Genomic DNA, 18469 nt, shown 5'->3' with positions numbered 1-18469 from the left:
GTGCTCTTACCACAGTCTTATTCTGTGTTGGAGAGAGCAAGTTACTCAGTGGGTGCTGGCTGAGGGGTGCAGGAAAACCACCAGAGAAGCCAAAGCACACTATGAGGTGAAAATGTTCCCTTAACAGTCCTGACAGCACAGGTGAGAAACGAGACACATGTCAGAGTGTAACCAGAGAGCAGCTGAGCAAGCCCCAACTCTCAGTTGAGCTGTGAGGGCACAGGGCTCCCCTGGGAGTGCAAGGGAAGCTAATGAGGAGGTGTCAATTAGAGAGAGCCCAGGCTTCCCTGGGGCCTCCAGGTTTAACACCAAATGGTGTGAGCGAAGATATGAGTTAGTGATGGGAGGAAGTGCAAGTATCTGATAGAGGTTTTTGAGGCAGAGCTCAAAGATACACAATGGATGCAGATGGATGTGCTCTGCCCTGGCAGGATTTCAAAGGGTTAGGTGATGGCATCCACTCTCTTGGTCACCTTCAGACCTGTAGTCAAGATGAAGCAGGGCGCATTTTAGGTGATCCTCATCCAGCCCACAGGAAAGTTTTGGGGACACCCTCATTAAATCAAGGAAATGCAACTCAGAAACAAGCCAGTAAGTCCAAGCTGATCTGAAGCTGGTCTGCAGCCCTTCTTCTGTCCCACTGTGACTCTGACATTTGCACTGAGGCTTCTTTGGTGCTGTGAAAATAACCTTGACAAAAGTATTTCTTCTTCAGTTGTAAAATGCTTTGAATAGAGTTGTCACAAACAGCAATTGTTTTATTTGACTGAACATAGACAAAAGAATATACCTGGGGCCTTGGACAGGGTCTTGGAAATAGATGTTCCATGTCAACTTGAGAAAATAAACTGAGCTGTTTGTACCACAGATCTTAACCTGCAATGTGAAATGGAAATATAAAAAATCCCCTTTCTCCAAAAAGTAGTAAAAATAGTCCCCTAATTTGTGTTTGCAGGGCACCTAACACAGCCCTTTAGCTGATACAGACCGGGCACGTGAAAAGAAATCCTTTAATTCTGTGACACAGACCCTCAGGGACTTCATTCTCTTCACTCCCCACTGAATTTCGATGTGCCTTACTTGAAGGGAACTCATAACCAGCTAAAACAGAAAAAGCCTGGTTCATAAATGTAGTCTGGGGTTGGCTAAATTGCAAGTTTAGAAAGAAGAAAAGCCACTAAAGTATTAAATCAATTCTTCTATTTAAGTGTAAAAGCTCTATGAGAGTAATTTATTTAGAAATTATTTGTACTGGGGATTTCCATTCATTAGTTGTGCTCTATCATGACAACCTTAGAAGAAAATCAATAGGAACAACCTTTGCGTTGGCAACTTAATAGTTTCTTGTGATAATATAGGGCCATTACTGCATTCAGCGTGACTAAAATTAGATTGTCAGACTATTATGGAGGGGGGAATAACGCCTTCTATTTTAATGATCATAGGAACGCTTTATGGTGAGCCATTAACTGCGGGAGAGCACAGGTCAAAAGGGTGTCCCTGTACAGCACGTGGGGCCAAGCTTCACAGGAAGCCAGAAGAGCAATATGCTGGTTGATTAAAATTGAAAAGGAATGGGGAAAGGGCTTTTTTTTTTTAGTTCAGCTGGTTATGAATCTCCGCTAAGTGCCCTTTCCCTTGGCATCAGCTCCTCCAGCATTCACTGAGAGCAAGTGGTCAGAATTACCCTTCTGTTCACTGCAGACTCCGCGTCTGGGCCCTGGGCAGGTTTTCCACATCCTTTACTTGTCCTTAGATGTGAGTCACCTGCTCCATGGAGAGTTACCAACTTTTGCATCCCACAGCTCCCCCTCTCTGTGGGTCCAATCAAAAGCTGACTCAAACCCTTTTGCTCCCTCACCAGAGAACCTGCAGAACAGCTTCTTCAGCTGATTAATGCATATGATAAAAACTGCAAGGCACTGAGACCCTCAATATTTATGTTACATGTATCTAGAGATTGTACTAACATGATAAGGCAATGATAGAGGATGCCCTTGCTCAGCACAGGACCCTCTGGCCAAGGGGATGGCAAAGGGGCAGCAGGGTACCACCCTTCCCTGGAATACTCTCTCATCCCTGGGAACTGGGAGGAAGCCTATTTCCACCTTCCAGCCATGTGGCAAAGCCAAAATGAGGGAGCAGGTGTCCCACATCCTGGTCAAACAGCTGGTCCAGTGGAGGGTGCAGCGTTCAGAGTAACACCCTGCTCTGGCACTGGACCAGGTCTTTTATCACCAAGTCCACTCTTTTCCAAAATTTGTATAGTTAAACTCATATAGCTTCTTGAGCTTCTCAGCCTCTTCAAAAGTATTTCTTAATTGAAAAAATCTGTGAACTTAAAGGGTTTTTTGTTTCTGTCACGACTGATGAAACCGTAAAATAGTTTATATGGTTCCTATTATGTGAATTGATCTTTCTCAGTGTCCACTCAATTCAACATGAGTTTGACACTGAAGGGGTGTGAGTTGGTTTATTGGTCTAAATACCTTTATAACACAAATCAATGTGGATCCACTTTTCAGAAAACTGGACACTAACCAGTAAAACTCTATAAACAGAACCACCTGGAGGCAAAGTACTCATTGATGTACCACACTTTACTGATAAAAGAAAACAGAACTACTGCACAAAATTGACAATATGGACCCTGGGCACCAAAATCCATACTCAGTCTGTAAACTGAATGGACCCAGTTTCTTTTCCTAAAAGCAATTATGTGGTTGTTGTTGACACTCCAGTTTAACTGCCAACATGAGTACAGCCAACAGATGAAAATGAGCTGGCTTCCAATATCTGACCTCCCTATAGGTCCCCCAAAACTGTTTACACCATTGTTTGTGAATACACTGATACAAACACCCAAACGAACAAATCAATGGTGATAATGAAACAAAAGCTACTTTGTGTCTCTAAATTGAACCATGAAGGAAATCCAGCTAGGCTTAGGCACGTATGAATGGGATCCCAGTGCAAGCTGCCTAAATCGGTCCATGAAAATTGTCAGGATTGCTACATGCCTAGGGTTATATGCCCATACTTTTCTCTGTCTTACATGGGATTGTGCTCCATGAATAGTTCTGCTGACGACAGGAGGACAGCTTCCAGAGCCAAGAGTTTTGTGGTGTAACGGCATCGGAGTTTGGCTCCCCAATAGACCACATTCACAGGCAGATGCCAGTGACTATTCACTGCTGCTCTCTACATGCCACACATGCACACTTGAGAACAAGGAGTTAGGTGACAGTCTGCAGTCCAGAAGCCCTCAGCGATGAAAGATAGTAAGTAGTAATTGAGTACAGTGAGCAGTTAGCTCCCGGCAGGGATTTAAGTGACCTTCCTCCTCTGAAGGAGCTTTGGATTTAAGCTCCATGCAGATGAGAGTAATGAAACTCTTCAGCCTAAAAACTCAGTGGCAATTAAATGTGTTATTCAGTGCACACAACCGTGTATGTGTGGGACATAAACGTGTAACCTGGTATGCACACGTCTATGCAGGTAGTCATTTTGTACTGATTATATCAACCAGATTCTCCAGTTAAAACACGGTGAGAAAGAAAAGTCTTTTCAAAATAAGAAATATACCTTGAAGTGATTTATTGTGCTGTGCACCATGGCTTCTCAACCCTTCCTTGTGCATGTTAGGCAAAGCCAGACATTGCTGTTGAATAAACATAGAGGTAGACAGTAAGTCCATTGTCAACAACTCTACCTGGGTGAGAACTGGTGTGTAACACCATCAGCTGCTGGTGGCTGCTGCTTTGGTGATACAAATGGAACTGGACAGGTTCAGGATAGGATGTCAGGCTTAGTGTGGCTTTTCCTTGCTCTGACAGTGCTTTGTACTGTGGCCTATGTGGTTAAATGCTCAGGTTGTCCTTTGGCTAGGAATGGGTGAGCATGGCTAGTTTCAATCCTCATCTGTACTTCACAGCTAATTTCAGCCTTCCTGACTCATGTTAAAAGAAACAAAATAGCACTTCAGGACGAGAAGAATAGGGAAAAGGACAGATTTCAAAAAGGGGGGATGCAGCAGGAAATGTAGAAACCTCTAATATTTAGGTGCCTGGGCTGTAAATCTTTCAGTGGGGCTTAATTTCTGTCAGCCTGGAACATCAGTCTTCTAAAAACCAAATCTTGTTAAAGTACCCATCTGTACTGAACAACAGGGAATGATGCAGGGTTCCTACAGTAGCATTGGGCAGCTACATGCCAGCAGCAGAAATGATGGAAGGAGACCCCACTGTGCTGTGTGCCCAGCTATGGAGCCTGCTTAGAGCCAGGCCAGTTAGTCCCTACACCCAGCCCAGCTAGCATGGCCATCCTCACCCTGATACCAGTGCTGTCACAGGCTGGGCAGTCTTCCCTCAGTCCATGAGCTGCAATAGAGACATATGAAGTGACCAGTTGGGCTTGAAATTCTGCAGGATATCACCCCTTCACAGTAGGCAGGCTGCTACCAAGTCTACACCCTTAAAACACGGTTCAGGTTTCCCTATACCTAGAGAAAAAATTAAATAAAGAAAAAACTTATGTAAAAACTTCATCTAGAGAAAAAAACCTGCCTAAAAATTAAAATACCTTGGGAAGAAACACACAGGTGTCTGCAGCAGGGGATAAAATAGGCTTTGATCCTTTTGTACGCCAAAAGATGTGCAGGATGAGTTTGAAAATACCTGATTCCACATGTATCACTTGTACCACATTGAGACTCAGTACTTTTGCAAAGCAGAGACAAAGGCTGATTAAACTGAACACCTGACTTCTATATGGCAAAATTTGAGAACTCTTTTGTAGATGTCTGATCCTGAACCCATGGCAGTGATGAATGGAGCTCAGCAGTAATTTTGAATTCCTTAGTGGAAAGCAGTGTGCTGGCTGAGGTGAGTCCACACAGGGTCCCAGATGGCCTCCAGGGCAGCCTGGAGCTGCCTGGGTGGGAAGGTTCCTGAGCTGCCCATCCTCTTCTGCATCCATGTAAACCAGGGCAGCAGTACAGAAATTCCAGCTGAACCCAGGTGATTCAAAGCCTGCTGAAACTGCTGCTTTCTCCTTTATTTATTTTTCTTGGAAAGATGGAGGGGTGGAGCTGCAAATCCAGTTAAATTGCTACAGAGATGTCACTGCCTACTTTCCTAAGGGGCTTCTCAGTCGCCCAAAGCTCATGCTTCCTTCAAGGAGGAACGGGCAGACCCCTGTGAAAGCTGAATGTGTTTGCTGACAGGGTACATTGCTAAGGCTTGTTGCAATTCTAGAAGTTAATTTATTGGGGTTTTTTAAAGCCAATCTCCTTTTTTTGGCTTTTTTTTTTTTTCATTTACAGTGGAATGAAGAATTATTCTTGAGGATTAGCATGAGCTGGTGAATAGGCACTGGAATAAAGCTCAGAACATCTGAGTTCCATTTCCTGCTTTATTTGCTGCAAGATTCTCCCCCAAATCACTTCAATTCTCTCGCTCCTTGCTTGTCTAGACAGCAGAGCACTGAAGGCAAGGGCTGCCTCTCCCTCTGGGTGAAATCTGGTCTGGCTGAAATCAATAGCAAAAAACTCACAGGATGCAGTCCTAGCATCACTGGAGGCAATGGCAAATTTCTGGCCAGATTCAGTGGGGCCTGAATTTCACCCTAGGTATTTCCACAGTGCCTAATTTAACAGGGCCTTTATCTCAGCAGGGGAGTGAGATGCCCTCGTAATACAAATAATGGTATTTATAAAGTCCCTCTCACACACACACACACACAGCGCGCTCTACAACGCGGGGAACGTGACAAAGAACAGAGTTCCTGCCCAGGAAAGCTTCCAGCAGCAAGGCACGAATGGATAAATTGCAGCAGAAAATAATGACGACAGGTACCATCTAGGCAAAAGAAAAGCAGCATGTGGTAATTGGAGCTGGAACGCTTCACAGAGCAGCTGTTTTTCAATAGCTCTCTGAAGAAGGAAAAACGAGGGCCGGGCAAACCTAGAGAGGCTATTGCAGGCATGTGGGTGGTAAATAAACTGTCTCAGTGTGTAGAGTCAGATTTAGCCTTGAGTGAAATACTGCAGGCGTTGTGGAAACTCTTAACCATAAGGATTTCTAATGAAAATCTTGACAGACTTTTAATGATACAACTGCTCCAGGGGCTTGTAATAAAAAGGTGAAGCTTATAACATTTTGGGCTGTCCTGCCTGCTCAGTGCTACCAGCTTTCACCCTGACAGATTGAACTTTAGCAGTTTGATTCCCAGACTGAAACACTGCCAGGATGATATCGCCTCCACTTCTCAAACATTTACTGTGTGTTTTTCAAATATCATGCAATAGTCAAGGGCAAATAGCAGGTGGTTCAGCTCGTATTTTGTAACACCTCAGACCTCACTGCCACGAGGAGCAAGAAACCTCTTTGGTGCCAGGCTCAAAACTGTCTCTTCTCTTGCCAGGGGACACTTGAACTGGCTTCAGCTGGACCGACGGGTGCTGGAACATGACTTCCCCAAAAAGTCAGGACCGGTTGTTTTGTACTTTTGTGTCAGGTAAGTGTGTGTTGGTGAGCCCTTCCCATGGGATACAGCTATGGACCACCTGTTCCCTGCAGACCAGGAAATGAGGTTGTCGGTTTCTCACACTGTAGAAACACCTGTGGGCAAACAAACACTTCTGCAGAGGTTTCTTTTGAGCTCTTTGAGTTTGAAAACTCTTCTCACTCAAGCGTAAACAAGTAGTAGCCATACTAACACCCCGAGCTGCCCACAGAGAAATGAGGACAAGATCAGATGTTATGTCTTTACACTTTTACTTGTGAGCTTTGAACTGGAAAGTCCAAGCTGGGTAGGGCTGAAGAACAAAGCCCTCCTTCTGCCAGGATAACCCATTTGAGCCAGCAACCTGGAGGGAGAACACTCGCTTCCTCACCAACAAGCCACATTTCCTCTGGATTGTGCCCAGGGTGTGTGTTCTGTCAGGGACCAAATCAATCCCAGTACAGTTCTGTCATATGCACCTTCCGAACTCACAAATAGCAAATTATGGCATTTTATGGCAGCCAGTTGGCTTCTACACAGCTGGATCAGACAAGAAAGGCTTTAATGAAGATTATTGTAGCTTGGGAGCTTCAAACTTCATCTGGGATTTTTACAAGGAACTGTTAGTGCTTGAAAGCTGCTGGAAGTTGCCAGTGCTCTTGTGCACACAGTGTCTTTGCCTCCAAGGGAGATATTTTCTGAGAAGACAAATTTGCTCTTGCAGCTTTGAAACGCCCAGAGAGAGGCCGGGGGCTGGGATGGCATATGCACAAAATTAAGTTGAGGGTTTTGACTTACTTTTAATGGGTAGCTCATGTCTAGAACTAGCTAGTGCAGCATTACCATGTCTTTTTCTGTTAGGCTTTCCACTCCAGTGTTATATTACATCTGACATCACTCTCATTCATTCCATAGTGCCCACAAAAAATGAAGACCTACTTTTGAGTTTCTTCCCCTGAGTGAAGCCTTTTTTTAACTTGCATGGTGATTGTCATCCATTTGACTTCCATTACAAGGGAGGGTTCTCAAAAGCAGAGACCCTTTGTTCTGTTATGTCCCCCTACTTAGTGGCGTATGGCCCCAAGAGTCCAGAATTTGCCTGCTGTCTCTCAAGAGAAGAGTTTAGTCTACATTTTGAGTGCTTCAAACCATAAGGGTAGATCAGAGCTGAACAGCTCCAGTGCGTAAGATCCAGATCCACCTGTGCTTAGAATTAACAAAATTGTTGATGCTCGTTAAGTACACATCAACTCTGTTATCAAACATCTTGTCTAGGGGCCAAATTGAGGAATCTGTGCTAGGACAGGGATCCCATGGAAAGCAGGGAAAGCTTTGGCTGAGCAAGAGCTAAGTGCAGGTTTTAGGAGTGGAACTGTTAAATGTGTGAAAGCCGGTGCTACTGAGCCGCTCTCGTATTCATTTCAAAGACCACTCAACAAGCATAAATATTGCCATCTGTATTGTTTTATGAAAGTTGGCAGCACAGTGGAGACCAGTCATTCTAGCAGGATCTTAGCCAAGAGGCATCCTAGGATATGGATCCATATAACAGTTAGTGAATGAGTGACCCCTCCTGTTCTGGAATTGCAATCTATAGGGAAAAAAATCCACACATGCATTCAGTGTCTGAAAAGTGCATGTGTGAAAACCAGACTGATTGTGGACTTTTATTGGGGGCAGTAATGAGTGGATTGTCACACTGAGTTATGATTTGGATTGGAGTGGAAGGCCAGATGCTTCAAGATTTAGGAATGGGCATTAACTTACCATGGCTTTTCTACTGCTTATTTCCCCTGTGGATGTCAGATGCTGGCAGAAGTTGAAAAAGTTTCTCAGCACATAAAAAGTTCCCATGTTCATCCCCAGATCTGATCTGAGCAGAAGGCAATTGAAGAAACCAACTCCAGCCAGATGGCTGAAGTTGGAAAGGCCCCACATATCTGTCACCCAGTGGTTTCAGTTCTGGCTTGGGAACTAAAGCAAGGGCTGACAGAAAGGTTGTGAAGAGACCCACCCATAGATGGGGTTTTATTTTCATAATCTGAGGGATGAGTGGCAGTTTGAAAAGACATCCATAAACATACTATAAACAGAATGCTCCCTCTACCCTGCTGCCCTCAGCTGGAAAGCAGAGATAATTAGTGCTGTGCCATACTTAATCACAGATGTGTTAATTTTTGAGGGACCATAATACCTACTATATCATTGGTAAAGGCTTGCCTGTGTTCGCAGATACCTTCTTGCATTACCCCTCCCAAGCATTGCAGCTGACAAAGCTTAGATTGGTGCTGGGCATCCTAATTGGGGAGATAGTAGTACAAGTAACTGTATGTGCCAGATGTTCATGACACAGAAATCTGTTTACTGCATTGGGATTTAGTAATGGTGTGGGTTTTTCCCTCTAGTCGAAGTAAATGTACAATTCAATCACACTGTGTAGCTACTGAAGAGATGAAGCCTCAGGCAAGAACAGTGAATGGTAGTTTGTGAAGAGGATAAGTTACATTTTCACCTTTTTTATGTGAACATCAGATTGTTTTTACCCTCAACACTCCTGCAGCAATGTTGATGGGCAGCATGCCCACAAAAGATGCCACAGATTTTAACTTGCTGTAAAAGTACATTTAAAGGGAAGCCTGCCTTCTTAAGAAAAGGCTTCTTGGAAGAACCATGCTGAAAATAGGAAGTTTCACAAGCTTTGCAGTGTGAAATTCTCCTCCCTTTTTTAAATCTCTGCAGCACTGTTGAAGCTTTGTCTTTTGACACACATTTCCTTGGGGTTTGACATTGTTGAACACTGATCTCCAGTGTCTTTACTCTCTTCCGTAATCAAAGACCAAAAATTTCACAGTACCGTGTCAAAGAAGGAGGATTTTAGAAGGATGTTTTTAGCATTACTTTGTAAGAAATTTCTTCTGCCCTTGTACATTTACACAGCTACTGAAGCCTCCCTGTCTTCAGGCTGTCATCCAGTGCTTCCCTAGAAGCTTTCCACTGAAAACAATGCAGGAAACAATCAGAACTCTTGGGCAGCTTGAACTGCCCCATGGCTATTGTGCAATATTATTTTATAAGACTGATAATATCTGTTTACATAGCTCTAAAGCCACACATGAAAGCAAGAGGGAGTGCCACGTGTCATACAGGGGAGGTGGGGTGTCTGGCAACTGGATGGGAGTGATATTAGTGCTCATCATAGAATTAGCTTCCCTGGATGCTTCCTATAGCCCTGGTCACTCAGTTGTTGGTGAAATTCATTCTCTGCCTTGGAGGGTTTACAATGCAGGTAAGCCAAGTCAGATGAGAGTCATCACTGAAGTCCAGGAGAAGCGAAGGATGGGGATAAAGGAAAGAGGGATTGCTTGGTTAGTTGATTTTACAGAGGTGTTTTGAGACCAGAAGAGAACAGAGAGCTGTGTGGTAAAGGGCAGGAACCGAAGTGTGGAGACCCACATCTCAAAGAGTTCAGAGGTAAACAGAGCTAGCAGGGCTTCAGATGAAGGTTGTTATACTTTTGGCAGGGAAGGAAGCATTTTGCTCAGACTCACACATACAGTAGGAAGGCAAAGTTAAACTTTGTGTAAAACTTTGAGGTGAGAGAGGACCAAAGCACAGACATGCTGTTCGTTCGTGGAAAGTACAGTCAGCCAGGCTTTGCAGTGAGTTCTCATCCTCAAACGATGGCCTTGTGAGATTAGCGATCCTTAGCAAGGGAACCGCCAGCATGGGTCTGATCTCATTATCTTCTGGGTGTTTGTCATGCTGTTAATTTATATGAACAAACTTAGCAAATAAAATTCACTCCGCTGGTGGATCTTTTCCCAGGAATGAATATATTTGTTCTCAGGGTAGCTCCACCAGCTAAATAGGGACAACTCACTGCAGAAGTCGTCACACTAAATCAGAATATCTCTCACATGGAAAGGCTTTTCTTTCAGAACGGCATGGAACAAAATGAGAAATAAATCCTCAATACTCAAATACACTGTGGGGCAGAGTTTGTATCTATGGCCCAGCAGTATTCCCACAAAGGAATGCCTGTGTTCAGCAACATCTGGCATGTGTTCATACATGCTGGCTAGGCTGAAGTCAGCATGGGAGCTGTGGGGGCTCAGGACTCTCAATATTGAGGCCAGAGATTTTGCCAGGTTACCACAGTTACTGGAGAACAAAGTGGCCCTAAATAAGAGACCGGCACTGAAACACAGAGTGCAAAGCTCGTGGGTGTCATTGCTCCCTTTAACCTGACAGAAAGGAGCTCTGTGTGCAACAGCAGTGGTCCAGGTCCAAGGCAGGTGGGACTGATGTCTGAGATGAGACTCGCCACACACAGACCTGGCAGACAGCTTTGTGTCAGGGCTAATTAATGCAGCCTCACAGTGCAACCACAGGAAAGAAATAGGCACTTTTCAGGAACAACTCATCCAGCTTATCTGAGATGACTTCGGAATTCAACAAGTTTCAGGCTAAAATACCTGTCTCTTCTCTGACCTCAGACCCCTGCTCAGATGTAGGCATTTACATCTTTTCACCTGATGAATCCGTCTGTATATCAAGGGCCGTCTATAAATTTAAAATTATTATTTCAAACAGGTTGGCACAGTCAGGGTTGAGGAAGGATTTCCCATCTATAAGTTTTGCCTGACTGCCTAAATGGAATTGGACCAGATTTCACCTGTTAATGAGGCCTTATGCTATTTTAGTCTTTCAGCCCTCCTTTGTAGCCAGTCTTTAAACCTGTGTTCCATTAGAAAAGGACTAATGCTAAAAATGAAAGAAGCAGAAGACCATTTGGAAACAGTTGACCCTGGAAGGAAGAGAGACAATGGTTATTCATAGAGCTAGTCAGACCTTAGAACTTGTCACTGAAATGCATTGCTGCCTCTAACACAGGCAAGACACATGTGTGGGGCGCAGATTCACAGCATCCCGCTCTCAACTTCCCCGACTAACTCACCTGGCAATCCCAACACACCATGGCTGTGGTGCCATTCACATCCACTCAGCTTTGCTTCTCTCCAAGAAATCAGATTAGAGGGTGGTGATGACAGCAGCCTGCCGTGGCAGGAGGAGCTGAATAGAAGCACACGAGATTAACCAGAGCAATTTATTTATCTCGCAAGTGGTGGGCTGTGTTTCTCCATCCACACTTTTCCCCACCAGAGAAGGGTATGTGGTGCTCCAGTCCTTTTCTTCAGGAAGGGAATGAGGAATTGTGAGCTCCTGTCTCTCCCGACAAAGGAGGGAGAAGGAGCAGACAGCCCTCTTTCTGCCACATGATGTGAGATGAGTTTACAGGAACTGGGGGGAGACACATGAGGAGATTATCAAATACATCAAATTTACAGTCGGGAGAGAGGGAGATGAGTGGCAGAATTTGCTGTCACCCAAGGCTTTATTATACCTGTTAGCACCCAGGAGAAGTTGGCAGGGGAAAATCACATATACACAAATTGCTCTGCTCCTCTGCTCTTCCCTGGTCTGCTCCAGATCCCTCTGCACAAGGAACTGCAAGGAGAGTAGTGCTGGACCCCAATTTGCCTTGGAGTTTGATCATCCCAGGAGAGTTCAGGGAACTGCCCTGAGATTTTTCAGCACCTTGAGGTGCTCCATCTTTATTCTCATGGCTAACTGTCTCTTTCTGGAGCTCCTTCCCTCACCTGCTGTCAGTGCCAGTACTGAGCCAGAAATTCCCTGCACCAGGGAATTTATGCTACATATAAGAGGAGACAAAGAGCCATGTCCTGCTCACGTTAAAGCTCTACATGTCCATGCACTGCGCTGCAGTGCTGTAGAAAAAATAGCAAAACACGGAATATTAAACCCGCATAATCAACCCAGTCCAACCAAGCTGCTTTCAGGGGTTTCTGTGAGCTGCCCTGTCTATAAAGTCCATGCCATAATCCAGATCTCTCTGCACAGCATGTGTTTTGCTGGTTGGTGTGCACCAGCTGTGTGTACGCTAAGCAGGAAGATCCCAAAAGCCGGCAGCCCCGCACACCCCCTCCTCCCCGCCTGCCACAGTGTATAAATACAGCCGCACAGACCTTGTTTGTGCTGGAAGACAAGGCTCCCCGCAGACAATTTATTGCAGCCTTCCCAGGGTGGCCCCCTGCTCTGTTCACCCGGGGGAAGGTGTAATAAATTGCCTGCGGGGAGGCTTTGCTCCTCAGAGTCTCTTTAGAGATATGAGAAACTTCTGTCCAGTCGGAAGATTTACTTGTGTGAAAACTGACCTTTGCTTGAGGAAGGGAACTAATGGGGCTCTGCTACTTAGCACACAGCTCTGAGCTAAGCCATCCATTACACACACATCTTAATAGCAGTCTGGCTCTTGAGTCCCATAACATCATTTCTGTTTTCTGCTTAACTAGGAATATATTTGTATAAGTGAGCTGTGTTGAGAGAAGGGGATAAGTTGTTTTTCCTTTCCATTCAGCTACCCCAGGTGGAAGAAAAAGCAGCATTCTGTTGTTTTGAGCCACATTTTAAACATGTTGATGCTGGCAGCATTGTCTTGTCTAATTTTGGGAAGCATTTAGACAGCATGATAGGTACCATGCAGAAATGATGGATGCTGTCAGTGTAGGATTTGTATCTAATTTGGATCAAGCAGTGATAGCTGTGTCAGTGCCTACACACAGCTATTCTGACTGGGTCAAAGTCAGGCAGACATTGTTTCCATTTCCAATGCAATTTCTGTGTTTGTACCTTACACCAGTGGGTGTGATATTCTATCATCAGGGGAACAACAGAAAGGGATCCCCCCATCGCCAGGGTATTGGACAGGGGGTAGAGTCAGTGAGTAAGTAAAGCTTATACCAAAGCAAATCGCAGCAAATCATACCTTTGTGTGCTGGTGACACCACATGGAATGGCTGGAGGGATTTCTATTCCTAAAATGGTCCAAAATCCTCCGATGAAAGATGGTCTCTAGATACTGAGAGATGGTGTTATGCCAGACAGTGCATACAGAAAGTCAACTCTAATAGACAAGATGTGACTCTTGGCAAGGACCAAAGAGCAGAAAAGGGCTGTACTGATGCTCAGGAGATTGAGGAGCAATGCCCCTGGTGACTGAGGGAGAGGAGGGGAGGAAGGCAGCGTGCTGTTGTGTTGCAGTCACTGCTCTCACCTCCTGCTTGGGACAGACATCCACATCACTCCAAGCCGGAGGAGCTGCAGCAGTTTTTGTGCAAAAATTAACACAACTTTTTGTACAAAAATGCACTTCTCTTGCAAGCCAAGCCAAGCTCCATGGGACACTGCAGGGGTGGAGCAATTTGCAGAGTATATTGAACTGGGTTGCTGCTTTTACAGCAGGTCTGGTTCCCCACATGGGGAGGGGGCAGTGGACTCATTCTGGTCGGTGCCTTTGCTTCATGCTGTAACCAAGCATCAGGAAGAAATGTACCTGCATTTACCACCTTGATTCCTTCCCTTCTCTGTGTTGATACCGGACCACCTGTAATTTGCAAAGACTCCCAGGACATACAGCCTGGAAGAGACAAAGAGAGTTGGTATCTATATATTCCAAAGTAGATCCCTAACTATTTTTTACATAAAGAAGATGAGGCATAGGAATGAGCAAATATCCCCAAACACATGGTTTTCCAGGAGTTCAATGGGCCAACATCTCAGAAACACTAAGAAAAAAGGATTGGCAGTGGGTAAAGGTGCAGACAGCTTCACAGTACAGTACAGCTGATGGGAAAGAGAAAGGAAACAGGCTCAGGTTAAACAATATTCATATCTTTTTATTTTGCTAGCAGCAATTCTCTGTATCTCTGGAATCACTTTCACCTCCAGTTTTGTGGCTTCCCTGCAATGAAGTCAAAGTTGACACAGACTTCTCTTGCTGTGTCCTGTCCCCTGCATACTGATCCCATGGGCTGGGCAAGGGGGGGCCTGAAACATGGCACAGGCACAGGGGACAGGACATGGCATCCAAACCAAAATGAATGCAAAAGAGGAGGTAAATGGAGCTTTTTAGCTGATTTTCATTCCTGACTGATTACTTAACAGGCCAACTACTTAGCATGAGCATTGTCTGCTTTAAGTGTCAGCACATAAAAGTGCACCCATGACTATTAGCAAACAGGGCTGGAACATAAAAGCTGCTGTGCAGCCTGTGCTGCTCAGAATACTCATTTAGCATGAGACACTGGACATAATGACATCTGCATTTAAGTCCATTATACCAATGCATGTGATTTTTCTTTTCCTGGTTAGCAAATGGCCTCATATTTTTCAAATTATCCTCTGAGGTTCTGAATGACATGGTGAAGGATAATGAACCAGACTCAAGGATGGATGAGGCAGAAAAGGGGTGTTCTCCTTTATCCATTGCTTTGTAATAATTAAATAAGGGGCAGTCCACTGACAGAGCCACCAAGCTCTGCTGACAGAGCATCCCAACCAGATTGGAGTCAGCCATCTGGGAAAGATGTGGATAGAAGTGTTTTGGACTAGCTGGTTCCCACTGGAGTCAAGCTTCACAAGAAGTAGGATGATATCACTGCCCCAGGACAGATATATACCTAAAGTAGGCAAAATATCCATTTGCTGTGGTCATGTTTTGAAATATCACTGTGTTGAAGATCACAGAGAAATATTTTTACTGTTTGGCAGGTTCTGCTTGGAAGTAAACACAGGGGCTTGTGCTCTCGAATGCTATGACAGTCTTATCTTCCCAGTCAGCAACTTGACTGCTCGGAGCCTGGTCCCTGCTGGGTGATAGATGGCCAAGTTCAGGCTGGTGGGATATGTCCGGGGCTGTGTGTTAGAGTCGATGCTAAATAGTTTTTGTTTGAGAGTTTCTTTTGGTATGTGGAAATTGGAAGTGCTGCTCCTTTCTGCTCTCACTGTTCACACAAGCACCCCACCAGCTCAGGTGCTTGACAGTCCTGAGCTCTCCAATCCCCACCACAAGGATGAAGCACTAGTGTTCAAACACCTTCCCAACACTGCTGAATTTGCCCATCTTCACACACACTTATGAGACCAGCAGCAGCAGTCAGGGATTCTCCATCTCCTGAAGAACCAGTAATCAAACTGGTGAGCCCAGGACCCAGACAGGCATTTCTCTGAGCCACAAGTCAGAGGTGGGTGGGCCTGTGTGTTATGCAAGGGAGAAGTTACAGTAATACCAGTTTCCCATCACCCAAGGATCAAGAGTTTCCACAGACACCACTGTGAGTTTGTGCTTGGCTGGCTACAATGGGAATTACCATTCATCATGGCATGAGGGGGCTTAAACTGTCTCAGAGCACGTTTTCAGTTAACCAACGCTTAATAGAGAGCAATCTGATCAGTACAAGACACATCCTCGTAGCTAAAAAGCCTTAAATGTTTCAGATGCAGCAGCTTCTGAAGTCTTCCAACACCTTCTGCAGTACTCATTATTATTTCTCTGCTGTTGAGAGGGAGCAGCCAATGTAGGCACTTTGTGTTCATTATCCAGAGTAATATTCACTGGTCTATTTAATTAATGCTTAGAAAATGTACTTGATGAATTATAAGTTACTGGGGCAGGGGAGGGAGGGGGAATGCAGAAATAGATTAACGTTGGTTGATCTTTTAAACTTTCTCCAAAATTATTTCTTTGGTTTTTACACACAGCAAGTCTCATGGGGTGTCCCCCCTTCCTACACAGCTAATTTCTCACAGCCACAGTTGCTGACTATCAAGGAACCTCTTGTAGGAGCTGCTGAAGGGAAAGCTGTTTGCTGGGGTGTACTGCAAGAGATGTAGGTAGTGGAGCAGAGGTGTTGGGCACATTATACTGCCTCTTTCTCTATCCAGCCCATCCATTATATCCTGGATACATCAGCTTCACACCACATGGAGGAATGATTCTCTCAGGGGAGTCCTCAACAGAAATCTGAGAGTGCCCCTCGAAACTGATGATCTTGAAATATGCACAAGAAAGGGCTCATAAGCTTAACAGGCAAAACAGACAGAAGGGGGCAGAGAAGGGAGCGGTATTTTCTAAACACAGCACACAACAGCTCAAGCAGCTAAATTATTTTCATAAGGTCACGAAGGAAACCTGTGTCTGAGTTGGGAATTTAACCCAGATTTTTGTGCTTGGTTCATTGCCTTAGCAGCTGGATGCTTCTGCCTGCCTCCTCTGTCACTGACACTGGTCATTGTAAAGCGTGATTTCCCTCACCATATTTGGAAAAGGTGGTAAGAGGAGGAGATCTGACAGAGATTCACCATCAATGAGGGGAAAGAAAGAGTCTTTCCCTCCCCTTTCTGTCGTTACAGCACCAACTGTGAATTCAAGTGAGTCTACTCCAGTTCGGGTTTTCTGAGCTTGCCACACAGAAAATCCCATAAGAGTTCCCTTTGCAAATCTGTTTTCTTTTAAGTAGCACCACTTTCCTGGTGCACATGTTTTGCATTTGCCTGGGTGCATGTGTGAGAGCCAGTAGCTCCCCAGCTCACTCTCCACCCTGGAGATCACTTGTGAATTGGGTTTTCTTTGTGAGGGTGAAGTATCATGTGCAGGCTCTGTGCTCCGAGAGGCTCAATTTTGTACAGAAAATGATCTGTGTAGGTGTCCATGTGGAAAGCCTTGGGAATGCTCCTTGCAGCCTTAAGAAATGCAATATTGCCCTCTAGTGATGGTGAGGATGGTCTCGTCTGAGCTGGTGAAATAACCTTCAATGAGATTCAAAATGGAATAAATGTTCCTGTTTTCTTCTGACCTTGGAATTAAAGATCCTACCGTCATAACTCAGAGAGCACTGGTAGTGGTGATAAGCAGGGAAGGTTGTTCAAGAATCACAAAATGTGTAAAATTAGCATTATTCTCCATGAATTCAGCAGATGGAAAGCCAGCTGCACTCACAGAGCAGATCTAGTAAGAAGGTTCCTCTTTTAATGCAAAATTTTTTGCATTTCTAAAGCCAAGTATATTTTTATTTGGAAAAAAAAAAAAAAAGGAGAGAGAGAGGCAGTTTCAAGTACAGGAGATGAAACACTGTGGAAACCAGAAAAAAATAAGAAAAAGTCTAATCTTTGTGTTTCATCATCACTGTATTCAGATGTTGTGAGTTTTGGGGGTTGGAGGTTTGGGGGGCTTTTTTTTTTGGTTAGTTAGTTGTGGGTTTTGTTTGGTTTTTTGATTCAAGTTTTATTTTTATTTCTTGTTTGAACCCTTCTGGAGGGGGAGAAGGAGGGATAATAGAGGAGCCCTTCAGCAGATGAACAAAATGTTTCTCTCACTCTAGTAAGCAAGGAGCTGGTTCTGTCAGGAAATGGAGTGTTTTGAATACCCTTCAGAAGACACCCAGGAGCATTACAAAGCCTTGACCTTTGCCCCTAAGAAGGTTGTGTTTAAGGCCCTTGCTTCTGCAAATAGCTCAATGTGGACAATCCCTCCAGTGCTTGTGTAAAGCCCCAGGAGCGTCCACAGGTCTCTCGGCTCCTCTCCCAGACAGCGGGGTCAGGGAGTGAGGTTTCTCTGTAACTGGACCCCACATGTCAGCCCAGATTCCTCAGGAATTTGGTTATTTTAAAGTCCCTGATGCAGACATCATTTCCCTGGCACCTTCCTCATTCTAATTGCCTCTGACAAGGCACGATAGTACTGGAATTTACGTATGGAACATCGCTGTCACTGCACTGCAACTTAAAGATCACTGCAAAGCAGCATGGGCAGACAGAGCTATTTATTTTTCCTCTCTTAAAACACTAAGTGAATGCAAAATTCACTTCAATCATTCACTGAACCTATCCAGCTTTCTCTGTTACTACAGGAACACACCACATACCTGTACATAACGATCAGTCATCACATTGACAGTATCCTGAACTTTTTCCCTCCAGAAGTTCACAAGGCAGAATTGGAGCCAATTCAAGCCAGTGACAAAACTCTCATGCACAGAGTTCACTGCCAAAGGATCAGACCTTCCAAGCAGGCAGGACATGGAGTACTGAATAAATGCATACATAT

General features: G+C 44.7%; 1 protein-coding gene across 7 annotated transcripts in view; it reads left to right on the top strand.

The window, feature by feature from the left end:
- The window catches only part of FRMD4A (FERM domain containing 4A), a 365081-nt gene that overhangs the window by 266848 nt on the left and 79764 nt on the right, over positions 1–18469 (top strand). For all 7 annotated transcript variants that reach the window (XM_051795149.1, XM_051795154.1, XM_051795148.1 and 4 more), the window contains one exon: positions 6424–6516. In XM_051795149.1, coding sequence (XP_051651109.1) covers positions 6424–6516 — 93 coding nt within the window. The remainder of the gene's footprint in view (positions 1–6423; positions 6517–18469) is intronic.

Source organism: Manacus candei, unplaced genomic scaffold (assembly GCF_025592945.1).
Source record: "Manacus candei isolate 608988 ecotype Guabito, Panama unplaced genomic scaffold, ASM2559294v1 h1tg000042l, whole genome shotgun sequence".
NCBI classification, from domain to species: domain Eukaryota; kingdom Metazoa; phylum Chordata; class Aves; order Passeriformes; family Pipridae; genus Manacus; species Manacus candei.
The sequence above is the reverse complement of the archived record's forward strand: the minus strand, read 5'-3'. Positions and strand labels throughout refer to the sequence as shown.